The 17,425-nt window shown below is 39.8% G+C and overlaps 1 protein-coding gene across 1 annotated transcript; it reads left to right on the top strand.

Moving 5' to 3' along the window:
• The first annotated feature begins 3,874 nt into the window (after positions 1–3,874).
• On the top strand, positions 3,875–4,819 carry LOC108699025 (olfactory receptor 1019). Its single transcript, XM_018230883.1, has one exon. It carries the CDS (start codon positions 3,875–3,877, stop codon positions 4,817–4,819), a length of 945 nt encoding a protein of 314 aa, XP_018086372.1.
• Positions 4,820–17,425: the final 12,606 nt, after the last annotated feature.

Below are 17,425 nucleotides of genomic sequence, written 5' to 3'. Positions count from 1 at the left end.
AAATTCACTGTAAATCCATGCCTGGCGAATAAATTCGCCCATCACTATAGTTTAGTAACTATTCATGATATTTCCCATTTAAAATTTACTCTGTCTCTGTTGTCTACTCCACCTACATGACCAGTAGTTCAAATCTAATTCAAGTCTGAACATTCCCAAAACACATTGAGGAGGAGGTTCTTCTTACAAAAATTTTCTATAACAAATGCTGATGTTGAAGAACAAAGATATTAGACTATAAAAAACATACAAGACCCCATCTCAAGACTGGAATACTCCTTACTAGGAAAAGTATATATGCTTCTGTAGGTTTCTAGACTGGTTTATGGATATTTTTGTTCAGCAGTAAATACAGAACACAGTATACTGCATGTACACTAACATTATTAGTGAGTAAAGAAAAGACTTTTCAGCAAATAGTTAAATTATGTATTTCTACATTAATAATTTTAAGCTTTGGGAAATATTGTAGGTTAACCCCAAGGACTAATTAATTAAATTGATTTAAGCACGTTCTAAAAATACACTATAAAGTAGGAAGCAATTACTGCTTTCTTTTATTTAAAATGCAGTTACAGAAAGGTAAGGTAAAGTCCCACGATATATACAAAACTAAAAGGCTTGTTTGCTAAATATCATCATAACTATATCTGTTGTAGTCTTCAACCCTATCTTTAAAACAAAGAGCTTGACAAATGAAGACTTCATGACCATTGTGGAATCCATTCAACTGACTTCTGCCACAGAATGAAAAATCAACATTACTGTCATTCTCCCCACTTGTACCTGATTCTAAGCCTTCACGTCTGATCTGATCGAGGCTCTCTACAAAACTCTTCTTCTATTTGCAAAATTTGCAAAAAAATGTAACTACTCACTCGTCTACTAATAACTTAACCTTTTTTAAACTTATATTGGTATTCTCAATATAATTGTTATCATAAAACCTGTCTGGATGCTACTTGTCTCTCAGGTATTACAAAGTTCCAGTTCCATATATTGCTTGGTCATATCTCTGTTCTTTTTAATAGAAAAAATATTGAAAGTCCAACAACAGCATCATCCATGTTTTAGTGAAATTTTTGTCTAAAATGTTACCTCAATGTTTTTTTAACTCCTTCGTAACTATTTTTTTTTAAAAACTTAACAGAGAGCTTGTTTACTGGAAAAAAGACCTGGGTTTAAATCAGCAAAATAATCATTTATATTATATTAATGTTTGCTTTTCAAATGATGCACGTGTAATTTATTTTTGGAAGTACTGTGTACATTTACGGCACTATATAGATATTTGTGACATTAATATTAATTGAAGATAAATTCTTCCTTCACACACTTGTTTTTAAATAGTGTTGAGCAGCCAATGACATTCATTTATTTGCTAGCAATGAATTATATGGGCATGGACGGATTTTCAGGTTTGATTTCCAGTGTTAACTTCGGTCTTATTACTGTTATATTTCAAACAGCATCAAATCTCCCTATACCCTCTATGTGAACATTCATATGGCCTTGATTAATAACGTTACAGGGCAACCCTTTTGAAATGAAAAAAAATAAAAGTGGTGTAAAAGTGATACCTTTATTGGCTAACTAATATAATGATAGCAAGCATTCAGAACATTTTAGTTCATTTTCAAACTGATTACAATGAAGCTGTGGTGTTCTCTGGTATATATACAACATTCAGCTCATAGGTAAAATGACCAACAAAAAGGAATATCAATCTGTGTGTAAGGTGTCAAAGTCATTTACAAGGGGATCTGCAAGAGACAAGCAGATAAAGTACAAGATAATGTGGGTCAAAGAGGTTGAGTATAAATTAGGGCTGAATTATTGGAGTGTAGAATCAAAGGAATTCCATATGATCTCTTAGTCCATATGCAGACATGTTGGTATTTCTGTATACAATAGTTCATACACAGCACTCGATGTATTGGATAAAATCTTAATTTATTGAATATGATTAAAAGCATAAATCCAGCTCATATGAATGTGATTAGTATCCCATGCTTATTATCCCAAGGTATTTCTGACCTGGTGCAGTCCTTTCTTAGTCTAATAATTAGCCATAAATCCAAGGCCCAGGTTTAGTCCCTTCTTCAGAGAATTGAAAGTTTCCATTAATTTATATTCCCATGTTTTTTGAGACAGGGATATGTTCCATTTTTGGTGGGGTGCAATAAGGCACTTCTTGTTATTATTGACTTTAGGTTGGGAGGCTGTCTGAATGCTAGAAGTGGTGGGTCTGGGAATATGCTTTTGTGCCTCTCGTCCTTATGAAGTGTATCTTGTAGATATCTGGCTATTTTTCTGAGGGTCCTTAGTTGTGGATTGTATGTGACCACTAGGGGAACCCGATTTATTTCAGTCTTTTGTTTATACTGTAGAAGGTGACTTCTGGGAATTCTGGTGGCTGCATGAATGTATTGATCTACAATCAGGGGGGTGTATCCCCTGTTGATGAAGTCTGCTTTGAGTGTTTTGAGGAGGTGGTTCCTTTCAGCGGTGTCCGAAAATATAGGATTGTATCGTAAAGCCTGGCTGTAGATTGTAGATAATTATGTAGACTAAGAAAGGACTGCACCAGGTCAGAAATACCAACATGTCTGGATATGGACTAAGAGATCATATGGAATTACTTTGATTCTGCACTCCTATAATTCAGCCCTAATTTATACTCAGCCTCTTTGACCCACATTATCTTGTACCTTATCTGCTTGTCTCTTGCAGATCCCCTTGTAAATGACGTTGACTCCTTACACATAGATTGATATTCCTTTTTGTTGGTCATTTGACCTATGAGCTGAATGTTGTATATACACCAGAGAACTTCCCAGCTTCAGTGTAATCAGCTTGAAAAAGAAACTAAAATGTTCTGAATGCTTGCTATGATTATATTAGTTAGCCAATAAAGGTATCACCTTTATACCACTTTTGTTATTTTTTTTATTTCAAAAGGGTTGCCCTGTAACATTTTTACTGGCTAACACGGAATAGCAACTCTACCCTTGATTAATAACCAAATGAAGTTCTAACGAATATGTTTATAGATCTTGATATCCTTATCTGATAATCCTACAATGAACAGTATGTGGAAATGTAACATTTTAATGCATATATGGATTTTAATTGCACAGGTCTTAAAAAGATTAGTTAATCTAATTTTAGAGTTACATGAGCTTTTTTAAACCTCCAATGAACTCAAATGAACTCACAATTCAAATGTAGTGATGGGCGAATTTATTTGCCAGGCGCAAATTTGCGGCGAATTTGCGTGATTCGCCACCAGCGAATAAATTCGCAAAACGCCCGTAAAAATTTCGCCCGAAAAAAATTAGCCCGTGTCAAAAACGCCAGCGCCGTTTCGCGAATTTTTCCCCATTTCGCGAATTTCGCAAATTTTTCGGCGAAACGAAACAGCGCAAATTCGCCCATCACTATTCAAATGGTTTCTTATTTAAGAAAAAATCAAAAGGAAAAAATTGGAATCAGAGAGGTCGGGGTCAACAACCCAAAAACGTATTAATCATGTCTTCCGTGAGAAAAATCTTGAGTTATTCAAGTTTTTGGGAAAACCCTCTGAAAAAACTTGAACTCAATAAAGTCTAATAACATCTCCAAATGGTTCAAGGGACCTCTGCCATTGACTTGTACATGGCTTCAACAGGTTTTATATAACTCAAATTCATGTTATTTCCAGGGTTGGGTATAATAAATATTGAAAAATTTGATTTTTTTTTTTTTTAAACTGGAAGATTTGAGGAACCATATTAAATCTGCCCATAAATCTAATTAACATCAAACATATTAATATTACATAAAACATATTAATTTATTAATTTGTTTTTGTTTTCTTTCAGCAAATGTCTTCATGGATGCAAAAAACCAAACAATACTAAAGGACTTTATTTTAATGGGACTTTCTAATAACCCGAGAGTAAAATTATTTCTTTTCATTTTCTTTTTTATTGTCTATTCCATTACTTTGACAGGCAATTGTTCCCTAATCATACTAACAAGGATTATACGTAAATTGCAGTCGCCAATGTACATGTTCATACGCAATCTGGCTATCCTGGATATCACATTTACATCAGTCACTGTCCCAAAAATGCTGGTCAGTCTCTTGTCAGAGAGATCTCATATTTCCTATAATGGGTGTTTCACTCAGCTTTATTTCTATCACTTCTTAGGTAGCGCTGAATGCTTTCTGCTAAGTATTATGGGATATGATCGCTATGTGGCCATATGTCATCCTCTACATTATCCACAAATTATGAGCAAGAAGTCTTGTATCTGTCTTGCTTCCAGTTGCTGGATCACTGGCTTGCTCTACTCTTTTGTACACACTATACTCACTGCAAGTTTATTATTTTGCCATTCTAGAGAAGTCAATCATTTTTTCTGTGACATGCCCCCACTATTAAAATTATCTTGTTCAGATACAACATTAAATGAAATTGTCATCTTATCTTTGGGTGGTATAGCAGCTGGGGCTTCATTTACATTAACCGTTATATCTTACATATATATTATTACCACTATTATAAAAATACGCTCTGCAGAGGGCAGGAAGAAAGCTTTCTCAACCTGCGTGGCACACCTTACCATTGTCTCCATTTTTTATGGGACAATCATCATCATGTACCTTAGGCCTCAATCCAGTCATTCACTAGATCATGATAAAATGCTCTCTGTTTTTCACAATGTGATAACCCCAATGTTAAATCCCTTGATTTACAGTCTAAGAAATAAAGATGTTAAAGATTCCCTTAGAAAACTATTTAGGAAAAAGAGTATGGGTTTAAGAAAATAAAGAATCAATTTAGAATTAGTTAGAGCAGCAAATATTTCATTATACCTGTATTTGAATTTTCCCTTTTTTGACAATTAATTATTTGTAAATATCCTATTTCCCCGATAAGTTTTAATTTTTGAGCATTTCTTTTTCAAATCAGTGTATATTTAGAAACAAATCTGGCCTTTTTCAACCGAATGTTTATTGAACTTCTGTTCAGAACAGCAGAGCTGGTTAAAAGACATATTTTGGGAGGTTGAAGAATTTGTGAACAAAAAAAAATGTAGGAATTCCCTCTAATAATTTATGTGAACATGATGGCCTAAACTACAGCTATGGAATGTGAAACTTTATAGGATTGTTTTGTCACCAATTTGGATTGATGGAGCTTTGTTATCATTAAGAACAAGGTACTGTTTTATTATTACAGAGAAAAAAGTAGATCATGAAGTAACTAATTTGATAAAATATACTCCTGTAAATTTGATCTTTATGGATTAGATTTTTTCCATATAAGAGGAAGAAGAAAGACAATTTCAGTACCCGGGCTTATGCATTTTTTGAACAATAGAAGTCTAAGATAATAGGAAACTAGATTCACTGGGGGTATCTAACTTCCTGCACCCACCCTCTCCTTTAATGTTTTGGCTGGGAGCGTTTAAAGGGATACATTAGTCCTGTCAGTTGAGACTAGTATGTGAAAACATGTTTGATCTGCTGTTAAACTTCATGTCCAGGATCACCAAAAGGCTGACATTTTTATGATTAAACCATTTCTACAATGCAGGGACAGGGAGCACAAGTATAAAATACTGTAGGTTGATAAAGATGGGTTTGAGTAAAGAAAAAGAACTGTTTGCCTATTATACAATTATAGAGCATAATACTATCCTTAATAAAAGTAATACAGTTGAATTAGGAGATGTGTTTCTGACGTTCATTTTTCAATCTACTGTGCATTATATTTCTAAGTATAGCAATTTAAGTTGGAATATAAACCAATTGTTCACCAAGTTCAATCCTCTTGTCTAATTGAGACCCACTTTACTGCTATTTGAAATTTCAATCAGATTCATTTTCTCAATATTGTTATTTGTAACCTCTCCTGTGGGGTTTATTTGGGTTCCCAGGCTTCCCCCACAATCCAAAAATTGAGCTGGGTTTAGGTTAACTGTTTTTTGATGAACCATTATATCTTTCTTTGCCTTTACATTGAAAGCTCCTTTGGGGCAGGACCTACTGCTTAAGCAATTACTGTAAAATGTTCAGTAATGTATTGCTATATTATAAATAAACAAGAAAGGAATATGTAAAGAGAGGCAAAGATATATTTTACCTTTACTAAAAATATGGTTTTACATAGCTGGCAGTCCTTTATTTCTGTTCCTGTTCACATACCGTTGTAATGTCCCAAACCTGTTTCTCAGGTTTGATCTTTGTCCTAGAAAACTTTAGTTGTTTCATTGCTTTATAATTAAGGGAAAACATGGGAATGAAATGGAATTAGTGAAATCTAATATAAAATATGTTTAATAAAACATTAAGGGGCACATTTACCTAGGGTCGAATATCGAGGGTTAGTCTTTCAAGACTAAGACTGTGCACATGCTCAGTGTGGTCTGGGCTGCTTAGGGATCGTCATAAACAAAGCTGCTTGAATTCTGCATGGCTGGTAAGTAAGGCGGGGGCTCCCCCTGCTGTTTATAAGTATGATTGTTTCCCTGCTCAGCAGCTGGGGACCATCTGACAATTCCTATCCACAGTAGAGATGTCGCGAACTGTTCGCCGGCGAACTTGTTCGCGCGAACATCGGGTGTTCGCGCTCGCCGGAAGTTCGCGAACGTCGCGCGACGTTCGCCATTTTGGGTTCGCCATTGTTGGCGCTTTTTTTTGCCCTCTCACCCCAGACCAGCAGGTACATGGCAGCCAATCAGGAAGCTCTCCCCTGGACCACTCCCCTTCCCTATAAAAACCGAAGCCCTGCAGCGTTTTTTCACTCTGCCTGTGTGTGCTGAAGAGATAGTGTAGGGAGAGAGCTGCTGCCTGTTAGTGATTTCAGGGACAGTTGAAAGTTTGCTGGCTAGTAATCGTTTTGATACTGCTCTGTTATTGGAGGGACAGAAGTCTGCAGGGGTTTGAGGGACATTTAAGCTTAGGTAGCTTTGCTGGCTAGTAATCTACCTTCTACTGCAGTGCTCTGTATGTAGCTGCAGTGGGCAGCTGTCCTGCTTCTGATCTCATCTGCTGACTGCTGCAATAACAGTAGTCCTTGTAAGGACTGCTTTTATTTATTTTTTTGTTGTTTTACTACTACTACTACTACTACTACTATAAGAGCCCAGTGCTATTAGTCTAGCAGTGTTGGGGAGTGGGACTGGTGTGCTAATCTGCTGCTCCTAGTAGTTCAGCAGCACCAACTTTAATTTTTTTTTTTAATATTCATTTTTTTTTATTTTACTTTTTTTTATTTTACTACCGCTGTAGTAGTGTATAAGTTGACCTTTTAGGCATTATTTGCCCTGTAGGCATTATTTGCACAGTGTTTTCTTCAACCCGCCATCTAGCTGTGTGACCTTGTTCACATTCTGTCTAAATATCCATAATATTACCGTCTCCAGAAAAAACACCGGAGTGACTTTTTTCAAGCAGCCATAATATATTTTACGTAATCCGTATCCACCGCTGTAGTAGTGTATACGTTGACCTTGTAGGCATTATTTGCACAGTGTTTTCTTCAACCCGCCACCTAGCTGTGTGACCTTGTTCACATTCTGTCTAAATATCCATAATATTACCGTCTCCAGAAAAAACACCGGAGTGACTTTTTTCAAGCAGCCATAATATATTTTACGTAATCCGTATCCACCGCTGTAGTAGTGTATACGTTGACCTTGTAGGCATTATTTGCACAGTGTTTTCTTCAACCCGCCATCTAGCTGTGTGACCTTGTTCACATTCTGTCTAAATATCCATAATATTACCGTCTCCAGAAAAAACACCGGAGTGACTTTTTTCAAGCAGCCATAATATATTTTACGTAATCCGTATCCACCGCTGTAGTAGTGTATACGTTGACCTTGTAGGCATTATTTGCACAGTGTTTTCTTCAACCCGCCATCTAGCTGTGTGACCTTGTTCACATTCTGTCTAAATATCCATAATATTACCGTCTCCAGAAAAAACACCGGAGTCACTTTTTTCAAGCAGCATTCATATATTTTACGTAATCCGTATCCACCGCTGTAGTAGTGTATACGTTGGCCTTGTAGGCATTATTTGCACACTGTTTTCTTCAACCCGCCATCGAGCTGTGTGACCTTGTTCCCATTCTGTCTAAATATCCATAATATTACCGTCTCCAGAAAAAACACCGGAGTCACTTTTTTCAAGCAGCATTCATATATTTTACGTAATCCGTATCCACCGCTGTAGTAGTGTATACGTTGGCCTTGTAGGCATTATTTGCACACTGTTTTCTTCAACCCGCCATCGAGCTGTGTGACCTTGTTCCCATTCTGTCTAAATATCCATAATATTACCGTCTCCAGAAAAAACACCGGAGTCACTTTTTTCAAGCAGCATTCATATATTTTACGTAATCCGTATCCACCGCTGTAGTAGTGTATACGTTGGCCTTGTAGGCATTATTTGCACAGTGTTTTCTTCAACCCGCCATCGAGCTGTGTGAGCTTGTTCACATTTTGTCTAAATATTGATAATATTATCGTCTCTAGAAAAACCACTTGAGTTACTTTTTTTCAAGCAGCATTCATATATTTTACGTAATCCGTATCCACCGCTGTAGTAGTGTATACGTTGACCTTGTAGGCATTATTTGCACACTGTTTTCTTCAACCCGCCATCGAGCTGTGTGACCTTGTTCCCATTCTGTCTAAATATCCATAATATTACCGTCTCCAGAAAAAACACCGGAGTCACTTTTTCAAGCAGCATTCATATATTTTACGTAATCCGTATCCACCGCTGTAGTAGTGTATACGTTGGCCTTGTAGGCATTATTTGCAGAGTGTTTTCTTCAACCCGCCATCGAGCTGTGTGAGCTTGTTCACATTTTGTCTAAATATTGATAATATTATCGTCTCTAGAAAAACCACTTGAGTTACTTTTTTTCAAGCAGCATTCATATATTTTACGTAATCCGTATCCACCGCTGTAGTAGTGTATACGTTGACCTTGTAGGCATTATTTGCACACTGTTTTCTTCAACCCGCCATCGAGCTGTGTGACCTTGTTCCCATTCTGTCTAAATATCCATAATATTACCGTCTCCAGAAAAAACACCGGAGTCACTTTTTTCAAGCAGCATTCATATATTTTACGTAATCCGTATCCACCGCTGTAGTAGTGTATACGTTGGCCTTGTAGGCATTATTTGCACACTGTTTTCTTCAACCCGCCATCGAGCTGTGTGACCTTGTTCCCATTCTGTCTAAATATCCATAATATTACCGTCTCCAGAAAAAACACCGGAGTCACTTTTTTCAAGCAGCATTCATATATTTTACGTAATCCGTATCCACCGCTGTAGTAGTGTATACGTTGGCCTTGTAGGCATTATTTGCACAGTGTTTTCTTCAACCCGCCATCGAGCTGTGTGAGCTTGTTCACATTTTGTCTAAATATTGATAATATTATCGTCTCTAGAAAAACCACTTGAGTTACTTTTTTTCAAGCAGCATTCATATATTTTACGTAATCCGTATCCACCGCTGTAGTAGTGTATACGTTGACCTTGTAGGCATTATTTGCACACTGTTTTCTTCAACCCGCCATCGAGCTGTGTGAGCTTGTTCACATTTTGTCTAAATATTGATAATATTATCGTCTCTAGAAAAACCACTTGAGTTACTTTTTTTCAAGCAGCATTCATATATTTTACGTAATCCGTATCCACCGCTGTAGTAGTGTATACGTTGACCTTGTAGGCATTATTTGCACACTGTTTTCTTCAACCCGCCATCGAGCTGTGTGACCTTGTTCACATTTTGTCTAAATATTGATAATATTATCGTCTCTAGAAAAACCACTTGAGTTACTTTTTTTCAAGCAGCATTCATATATTTTACGTAATCCGTATCCACCGCTGTAGTAGTGTATACGTTGACTTTGTAGGCATTATTTGCACAGTGTTTTCTTCAACCCGCCATCTAGCTGTGTGTATTATCGTTTCCAGAAAAACCAACTGAGTTTTTGTTGTTGTTGTTGTTTTTTTAAAAATAATGCCAGGCAAAGGCAGGCCGCCACGCAGAGGCCGTGCTAGGGGCCGTGCTGCTATGCAATCCTGTGGCCCTAGCAAATTGCCCAGTTTTAAAAAGCCAATGACCCTGAACTCCCAAAATGCTGAAGAGGTAGTTGACTGGCTTACACAGCACACCCCATCCTCTACCGTTTCTAACTTTACCACAACATCCTCCTCATCCTCCACTGCTATGGCCACCCCACGTAACACTTCCTCCACCACCGGTGCCCCTTCTTCACTGGGGTCAGAGGAGTTATTTTCCAATGAGTTTCTTGAACTGAGTAATGCGCAACCATTATTGCCAGAAGAAGATGAAGGAGATGAGGACCTTACACCAGATTTAATTCTGGCAGAGAACACGATAGAGATGGACATAATGAGTGATGAGGAGGAGGTCCCCGCTGCTGCTTCCTTCTGTGATGTGTCAGAAGAAATTGATGCATCTGAGGAGAATGATGATGAGGAGATTGATGTTTTGTGGGTGCCTAGTAGAAGAGAGCAAGAGGAGGGTAGTTCAGATGGAGAGACGGAGAGTCAGAGAGGCAGTAGGAGAATAAGACTTAGAAGAAGCAGGGAGGACAGCCCGCAGGGATCAGCAGGGCAACAACATGTATCGGCACCTGTGTTCAGCCGGCCAACGCACCCGCCATTGCCGCCAATACCGCCAACTCCGCCAACTTCTACTGTTACCGCCAGATCGCACACTTCCAAAAAGTCAGCAGTGTGGGATTTTTTTAATGTGTGTGCCTCTGACAAAAGCATTGTAATTTGCAATGAGTGCAGTCAGAAACTGAGCCTTGGTAAGCCCAACAGCCACATAGGTACAACTTCTATGCGAAGGCACATGAGCGGCAAGCACAAAGCACTTTGGGAGCAACACCTCAAAGGCAACAGGCAAACTAAAAGCCACACTCCTTCTGGTCCAGCATCTTACTGCTCTACCTCTGCTCTCCTTGACCCGTCTGAACCACCCTCCACTCCGCCTTCCACCTTGACCACCTGTTCCCATTCCCAGTCATCTGCCACCAGCCAAGTTTCTGTGAAGGCCATGTTTGAGCGTAAGAAGCCAATGTCTGACTGTCACCCCCTTGCCCGGCGTCTGACAGCTGGCTTGTCTGCACTCTTAGCCCGCCAGCTTTTACCATACCAGCTGGTGGACTCTGAGGCCTTCCGCAAATTTGTAGCAATTGGGACACCGCAGTGGAAGGTACCCAGCCGCAATTTTTTTTCTAAAAAGGGAATACCACACCTGTACCAACATGTGCAGAGCCAAGTTACCGCATCTCTGTCACTTAGTGTTGGGCCAAAGGTCCATATGACTACTGACGCATGGTCCTCCAAGCATGGTCAGGGCAGGTATGTCACCTACACTGCCCACTGGGTGAACTTGGTAATGGCTGGGAAGCAGGGAATGGGTAGCTCAACAACAACAGTGGAGTTGGTGTCACCGCCACGGATTGCACGCGGTTCTGCCACCACCTCTACTCCTCCATCGCTCTCTACCTCGTCTTCTTCTTCTTCTTACTCTGCTGCTGGGTCCTCCTTCTCCTCCTCCACACCTGTGCACCCCCAGCTCCCCCTAGGCTATTCGACGTGCCAGGTACGCCGTTGTCACGCTGTCTTGGGGATGACGTGCCTGGAAAGCAAAAACCATACCGGATCTGTACTCCTGTCATCTCTGCAGTCACAGGCCGATCGGTGGCTGACCCCACACCAACTGCAGATCGGAAAAGTGGTGTGTGACAATGGAAGCAATCTGTTGGCAGCGTTGAGACTAGGCAATTTAACACATGTGCCCTGCATGGCACATGTGTTAAATTTAATAGTCCAACGTTTTGTCTCCAAGTACCCAGGATTCCAGGACGTTCTCACCCAGTCCAGAAAGGTGTCGGCCCATTTCAGACGTTCCTACACAGCCATGGCACGCCTTGCTGACATTCAGCAGCGCTACAACATGCCAGTCAGGCGTTTGATTTCTGACAGCCAGACTCGCTGGAATTCAACGCTCCTTATGTTGGAACGTCTGCTGCAACAACAAAGGGCCGTCAACGAGTACCTTTTTGAACTGGGTGGTAGGACTGGATCTGCACAGCTGGGGATTTTTTTCCCCCGTTACTGGGTGCTTATGCGCGATGCCTGCAGGCTCATGCGACCTTTTGAAGAGGTGACAAATATGGTCAGTCGCACCGAAGGCACCATCAGCGACCTAATACCCTTCGCTTTCTTCCTGGAGCGTGCCGTGCGAGTGACAGATGAGGCTGTAGACCAGCGTGACGAGGAGCTGGAAGCGCACGATTTCTGGTCGGAATCACCAGAACGAACCCAGGCACCTGCTGCAACGCAGGGAGAGGTGCCAGAAGTGGAGTCAGAGGAGGAAGGTGGCTTTGTGGAGGAGGAGGAGGAGGACCAACAGGAGCAGGCTTCCCAGGGGGCTAGTGGTGACCTTTTGGGGACCCCTGGTCTTGTACGTGGCTGGGGGGAGGAGACCGTGGATGATGCAGTCCTTGATAATGAGGAAGCGGAGATGGATAGCTCTGCATCCAACCTTGTGAGAATGGGGTCTTTCATGCTGTCATGCCTGTTGAAGGACCCCCGTATCAAGAGGCTTAAGGAGAAGGACCTGTACTGGGTCGCAACGCTACTAGACCCTCGGTACAAGCATAAAGTGTCAGAAATGTTACCAACATACCACAAGTCCGAAAAGATGCGGCATTTACAAACCAGCCTGCAAAACATGTTGTACAATGCTTTTAAGGGTGATGTCACTTCAGGAACTCATCAACATTCCAGGGGCAGAGGTGCCAGTAATCCTGCCACGAGCACACCTGCAAGGACAAAGCCCTTTGGCCAGTCTGTAACGTCAGACATGCAAATGTTTTTCTGTCCAAGGCAGCGCCACAACCCTTCTGGATCCACCCTCAAAGAACGCCTCGACCGGCAGGTAGCGGACTACCTGGCATTAACTGCAGATATCGACACTCTGAGGAGCGATGAACCCCTGGACTACTGGGTGCGCAGGCTTGATCTGTGGCCAGAGCTGTCACAATTTGCCATGAACCTCTTGTCTTGCCCAGCCTCAAGTGTGCTCTCAGAAAGGACCTTCAGTGCAGCAGGAGGGATTGTAACTGAGAAGAGAACTCGCCTAGGTCACAAAAGTGTCGATTACCTGACCTTTATTAAAATGAATGAGGGGTGGATCTCGGAGGGTTACTGCACGCCGGAAGACTTGTTCTGACTTCTATGCAGCTGTCCTTCTCTTCAAGCCTCATGACTCCACACACAGCTGTCCTTTAGCGTCCTCCTCCTCCCTCCGCCACCGTTACAAACTAGGGTGCAAACCCTACTGGTTTAATTTTTTCTGGCCTCTGTGCTTCAGTGGCTGCAACCAAAAAAACTGGGCAAACAATGTCTACAAGGTCAACGTATGGCAAAAAATGACTATTTTCAGCATTTATATGGCATATTTTTTCTGGCAACTGTGCTTCAGTGGCTGCATCCAAAAAAATGCATATTTTCTGCATTTATATGGCATAATTTTTCTGGCCTCTGTGCTTCAGTGGCTGCAACCAAAAAAATGCATATTTTCTGCATTTATATGGCATAATTTTTCTGGCCTCTGTGCTTCAGTGGCTGCAACCAAAAAAATTTATATTTTCAGCATTTATATGGCATAATTTTTCTGGCAACTGTGCTTCAGTGGCTGCGACCAAAAAAATGACTATTTTCAGCATTTATATGGCATATTTTTTCTGGCCTCTGTGCTTCAGTGGCTGCGGCCAAAAAAACTGGGCAAACAATGCCTACAAGGTCAACGACGTTGACCTTGTAGGCATTGTTTGCCCAGTTTTTTTGGCCGCAGCCACTGAAGCACAGAGGCCAGAAAAAATATGCCATATAAATGCTGAAAATAGTCATTTTTTGCCATACGTTGACTCAACGTATATGGCAAAAAATGACTATTTTCAGCATTTATATGGCATATTTTTTCTGGCAACTGTGCTTCAGTGGCTGCGACCAAAAAAATGCATATTTTCTGCATTTATATGGCATAATTTTTCTGGCCTCTGTGCTTCAGTGGCTGCAACCAAAAAAATTTATATTTTCAGCATTTATATGGCATAATTTTTCTGTCAACTGTGCTTCAGTGGCTGCGACCAAAAAAATGCATGTTTTCTGCATTTATATGGCATAATTTTTCTGGCCTCTGTGCTTCAGTGGCTGCAACCAAAAAAGTTTATATTTTCAGCATTTATATGGCATAATTTTTCTGTCAACTGTGCTTCAGTGGCTGCGACCAAAAAAATGCATATTTTCTGCATTTATATGGCATAATTTTTCTGGCCTCTGTGCTTCAGTGGCTGCAACCAAAAAAATTTATATTTTCAGCATTTATATGGCATAATTTTTCTGGCAACTGTGCTTCAGTGGCTGCGTCCAAAAAAACTGGGCAAACAATGTCTACAAGGTCAACGTATGGCGAAAAATGACTATTTTCAGCATTTATATGGCATATTTTTTCTGGCAACTGTGCTTCAGTGGCTGCGTCCAAAAAAACTGGGCAAACAATGCCTACAAGGTCAACGTATGGCAGTTGTTTAAAGAGAACAGCAGATTACTAGCCAGCAAAGCTACCTAAGCTAAAATGTCCCTCAAATCCCTGCAGACTTCTGTCCCTCCAATACAGAGCAGTATCAAGCAGATTACTAGCCAGCAAACTTACTATCATCTGTCCCTGAAATCACTAACAGCTCTCCCCCTACACTATCTCTTCCAAGCACACACAGGCAGATTTTTCAGATACATTTTTGCCCTTGATCCCCCTCTGGCATGCCACTGTCCAGGTCGTTGCACCCTTTAAACAACTTTAAAATCATTTTTCTGGCCAGAAATGTCTTTTCTAGATGTTAAAGTTCGCCTTCCCATTGAAGTCTATGGGGTTCGCGAACCGTTCGCGAACCGCTCGCGTTTTTGCGCAAGTTCGCGAATATGTTCGCGAACTTTTTTTCCGACGTTCGCTACATCCCTAATCCACAGCAGTAAATGAAGGGAGAATTTCACTGCATACAGTCAGGTTTCTTATAAAAACGGTACACATGTTTTAATTAAAGTATATTGGAGATAGGTTTCTTTTTCATTAAAGAAAGTAAAAATGGGATTGTATTTTTTTGCCTTTCCATGTCCTTTAACAACTCCATGTTGTCTTGATATTTATTCTACTATTGGGAATCACAAATAAAACATTTTATTATATTTTATTCTTTTCCTTCACATGATTATAATTGTTGTTTAAGTCACATTTATTCTATACAACAAGTACAGAGTTATATAATGGCAGTTTGCAAAGACCATCCCAATGTATTGTTAATGTTAGGAACCAAAGGGATGATACCCTTTGGGTTGAAAACAAAAGAATTTGTTGAAAACAACAGGCACCTATATATCATGTTTACAATATTATAGCATAATGTGATAACTTTTAAAATCATTTCTGAATATATTGCTGTATAACCTTCCCAATAAGATGTCTTTTAAAAGGCCACATTAGATAAATATTATCATAACAAAAACGTATAGATTTGCTTGATGTATTCCATTATCACAGAAATATCAGCATTAACATTATCAAGATTTATCTAGCACCTACACACAGCACAATATAGATATACTGTATTGCTCCTCAATCACGTTAATCCCTGCCACATCAATCATGGGGAGCACATACAAAAGTTTTTAAAGGAGAACTAAAGTTTAACTAAAGAAGTAGCTAGAAATGTTGCACATATTGTTTTGGGTTTCTGTTCCAGTCCAAGGCAACCACAGTCCTTTAGCAGTAAAGATATGTGTCTCCAAAGATGCCCCTGTAGCTCCCCATCTTCTTTTCCTCTTATTCACTGCACATGCTCTGTGCTGCTGTTACTTACAGACCTTAGGGACTACTGAGGTCCATAGTACATATAGTACATAGTACATATAGAATATAAATATAAGGCTGATTAGTAATTAATACAGATAATTATTACATGACAGCACATAAACCAGCACAATTAACATCAGAATTTAATAATCATCCCTGTAGCATCAACTTATCTTACAGACAAACATCATTTTCTGCTTGATAATTAGTGATAATTAGCTTCTCAATACCTGCTCAGAGCCCCCTAAGCATTTGAGTGTCAAAGACACTTTCCAAAATGGTGACCCTCCTGTGACAATTTTGAAATTCTGCTATTGAGAAGTTGAAACTTTAGGCTGTTGCAATAAGTCCAGTATATAAAATATGGCATTTGCAGCCATATTAATTTTTGGGGTTTAGTTTTCCTTTAACAATAGCAACAAGGCTGGAATCAAATATCATTGTTTCAATATGGAAATACCAATGGTTATCGGTACGGACTTCAGCACAGACATTGGGACCTTCTTAATTCACTTATACAGGACCTCAAGAGCTTTTAGATGCAGATTCAGACTTTTAAGACCATCAGACTTTAATAAATTCCGAAAAATTCATAGTTTTTTTTTTCCGTCCGAAAACCAAGAATTTTTCGACTTTCGGATATTCGGAGCATAATAAATAACCCCGTAAGTATAACGAGTAGGATAGTTTTGCCTCCTGAAAGGTGTAAGAGTACTTGGTGGTATAGTGATCCCTGGTGGTCCAGTGTGGAGGCACCGGGAGCATGTGTCAGTCATGCGGTATCATGACATCATCATGTGTTGCGAAATTCAAATATTTAAAGGTGCCACAGAATGAACATCTTTCCCAATGTTGGTTGTGTTTGCCATAGTTCCTGGGTGTAATTTGGATCGAATTTTTATGTGTGAACTCTTGCCTGCTTTTGACTCTGAATATTGTTGCCTGTACTCACCTTATTGCCTGTCCCTGACTACGATTTGGATTCTGATTTGGAACTGCGCTGCTCTCACAGAATTGACCCTAGCCTGTCCCCTGCTTGATCCCCGTTCCTCTGTTTTACACTCTGGTTCCCTTGCCTGCCCAGAACTGCTCCCTTTGGTCCTCATATTTTAAGACCTGGCAGCACCCGATTAGTGGAGAGCTCCTCCCAAAGCGAAAGGCGGTTTAGAGACAGAAGTGTGAACCGAGACCGGGTCCTTGGGGGTTGTTCTAGGCATTGTGAAACTGGGTGTGACATAAGGATTAATTATATATAAGTTGGGATCAAGAACAAGGTTCTTTATTATTATTACAGAGAAAAATAAATAGTTAAAAAAACAATGATTATTTGAGTAAAATGGACTCTATGGGAGATGGCCTTCCTGTAATTCAGAGCTTTTTAGATAATAAGATTCCAGATAACAAATTCCATACCTGTCTCCTATAAGGGCTTGTTTAGCTATAAGTTGAG

This window comes from Xenopus laevis, chromosome 8L (genome assembly GCF_017654675.1).
Source record: "Xenopus laevis strain J_2021 chromosome 8L, Xenopus_laevis_v10.1, whole genome shotgun sequence".
Classification (NCBI taxonomy): Eukaryota; Metazoa; Chordata; class Amphibia; order Anura; family Pipidae; genus Xenopus; species Xenopus laevis.
This window is presented reverse-complemented; position numbering and strand designations above follow the sequence as displayed.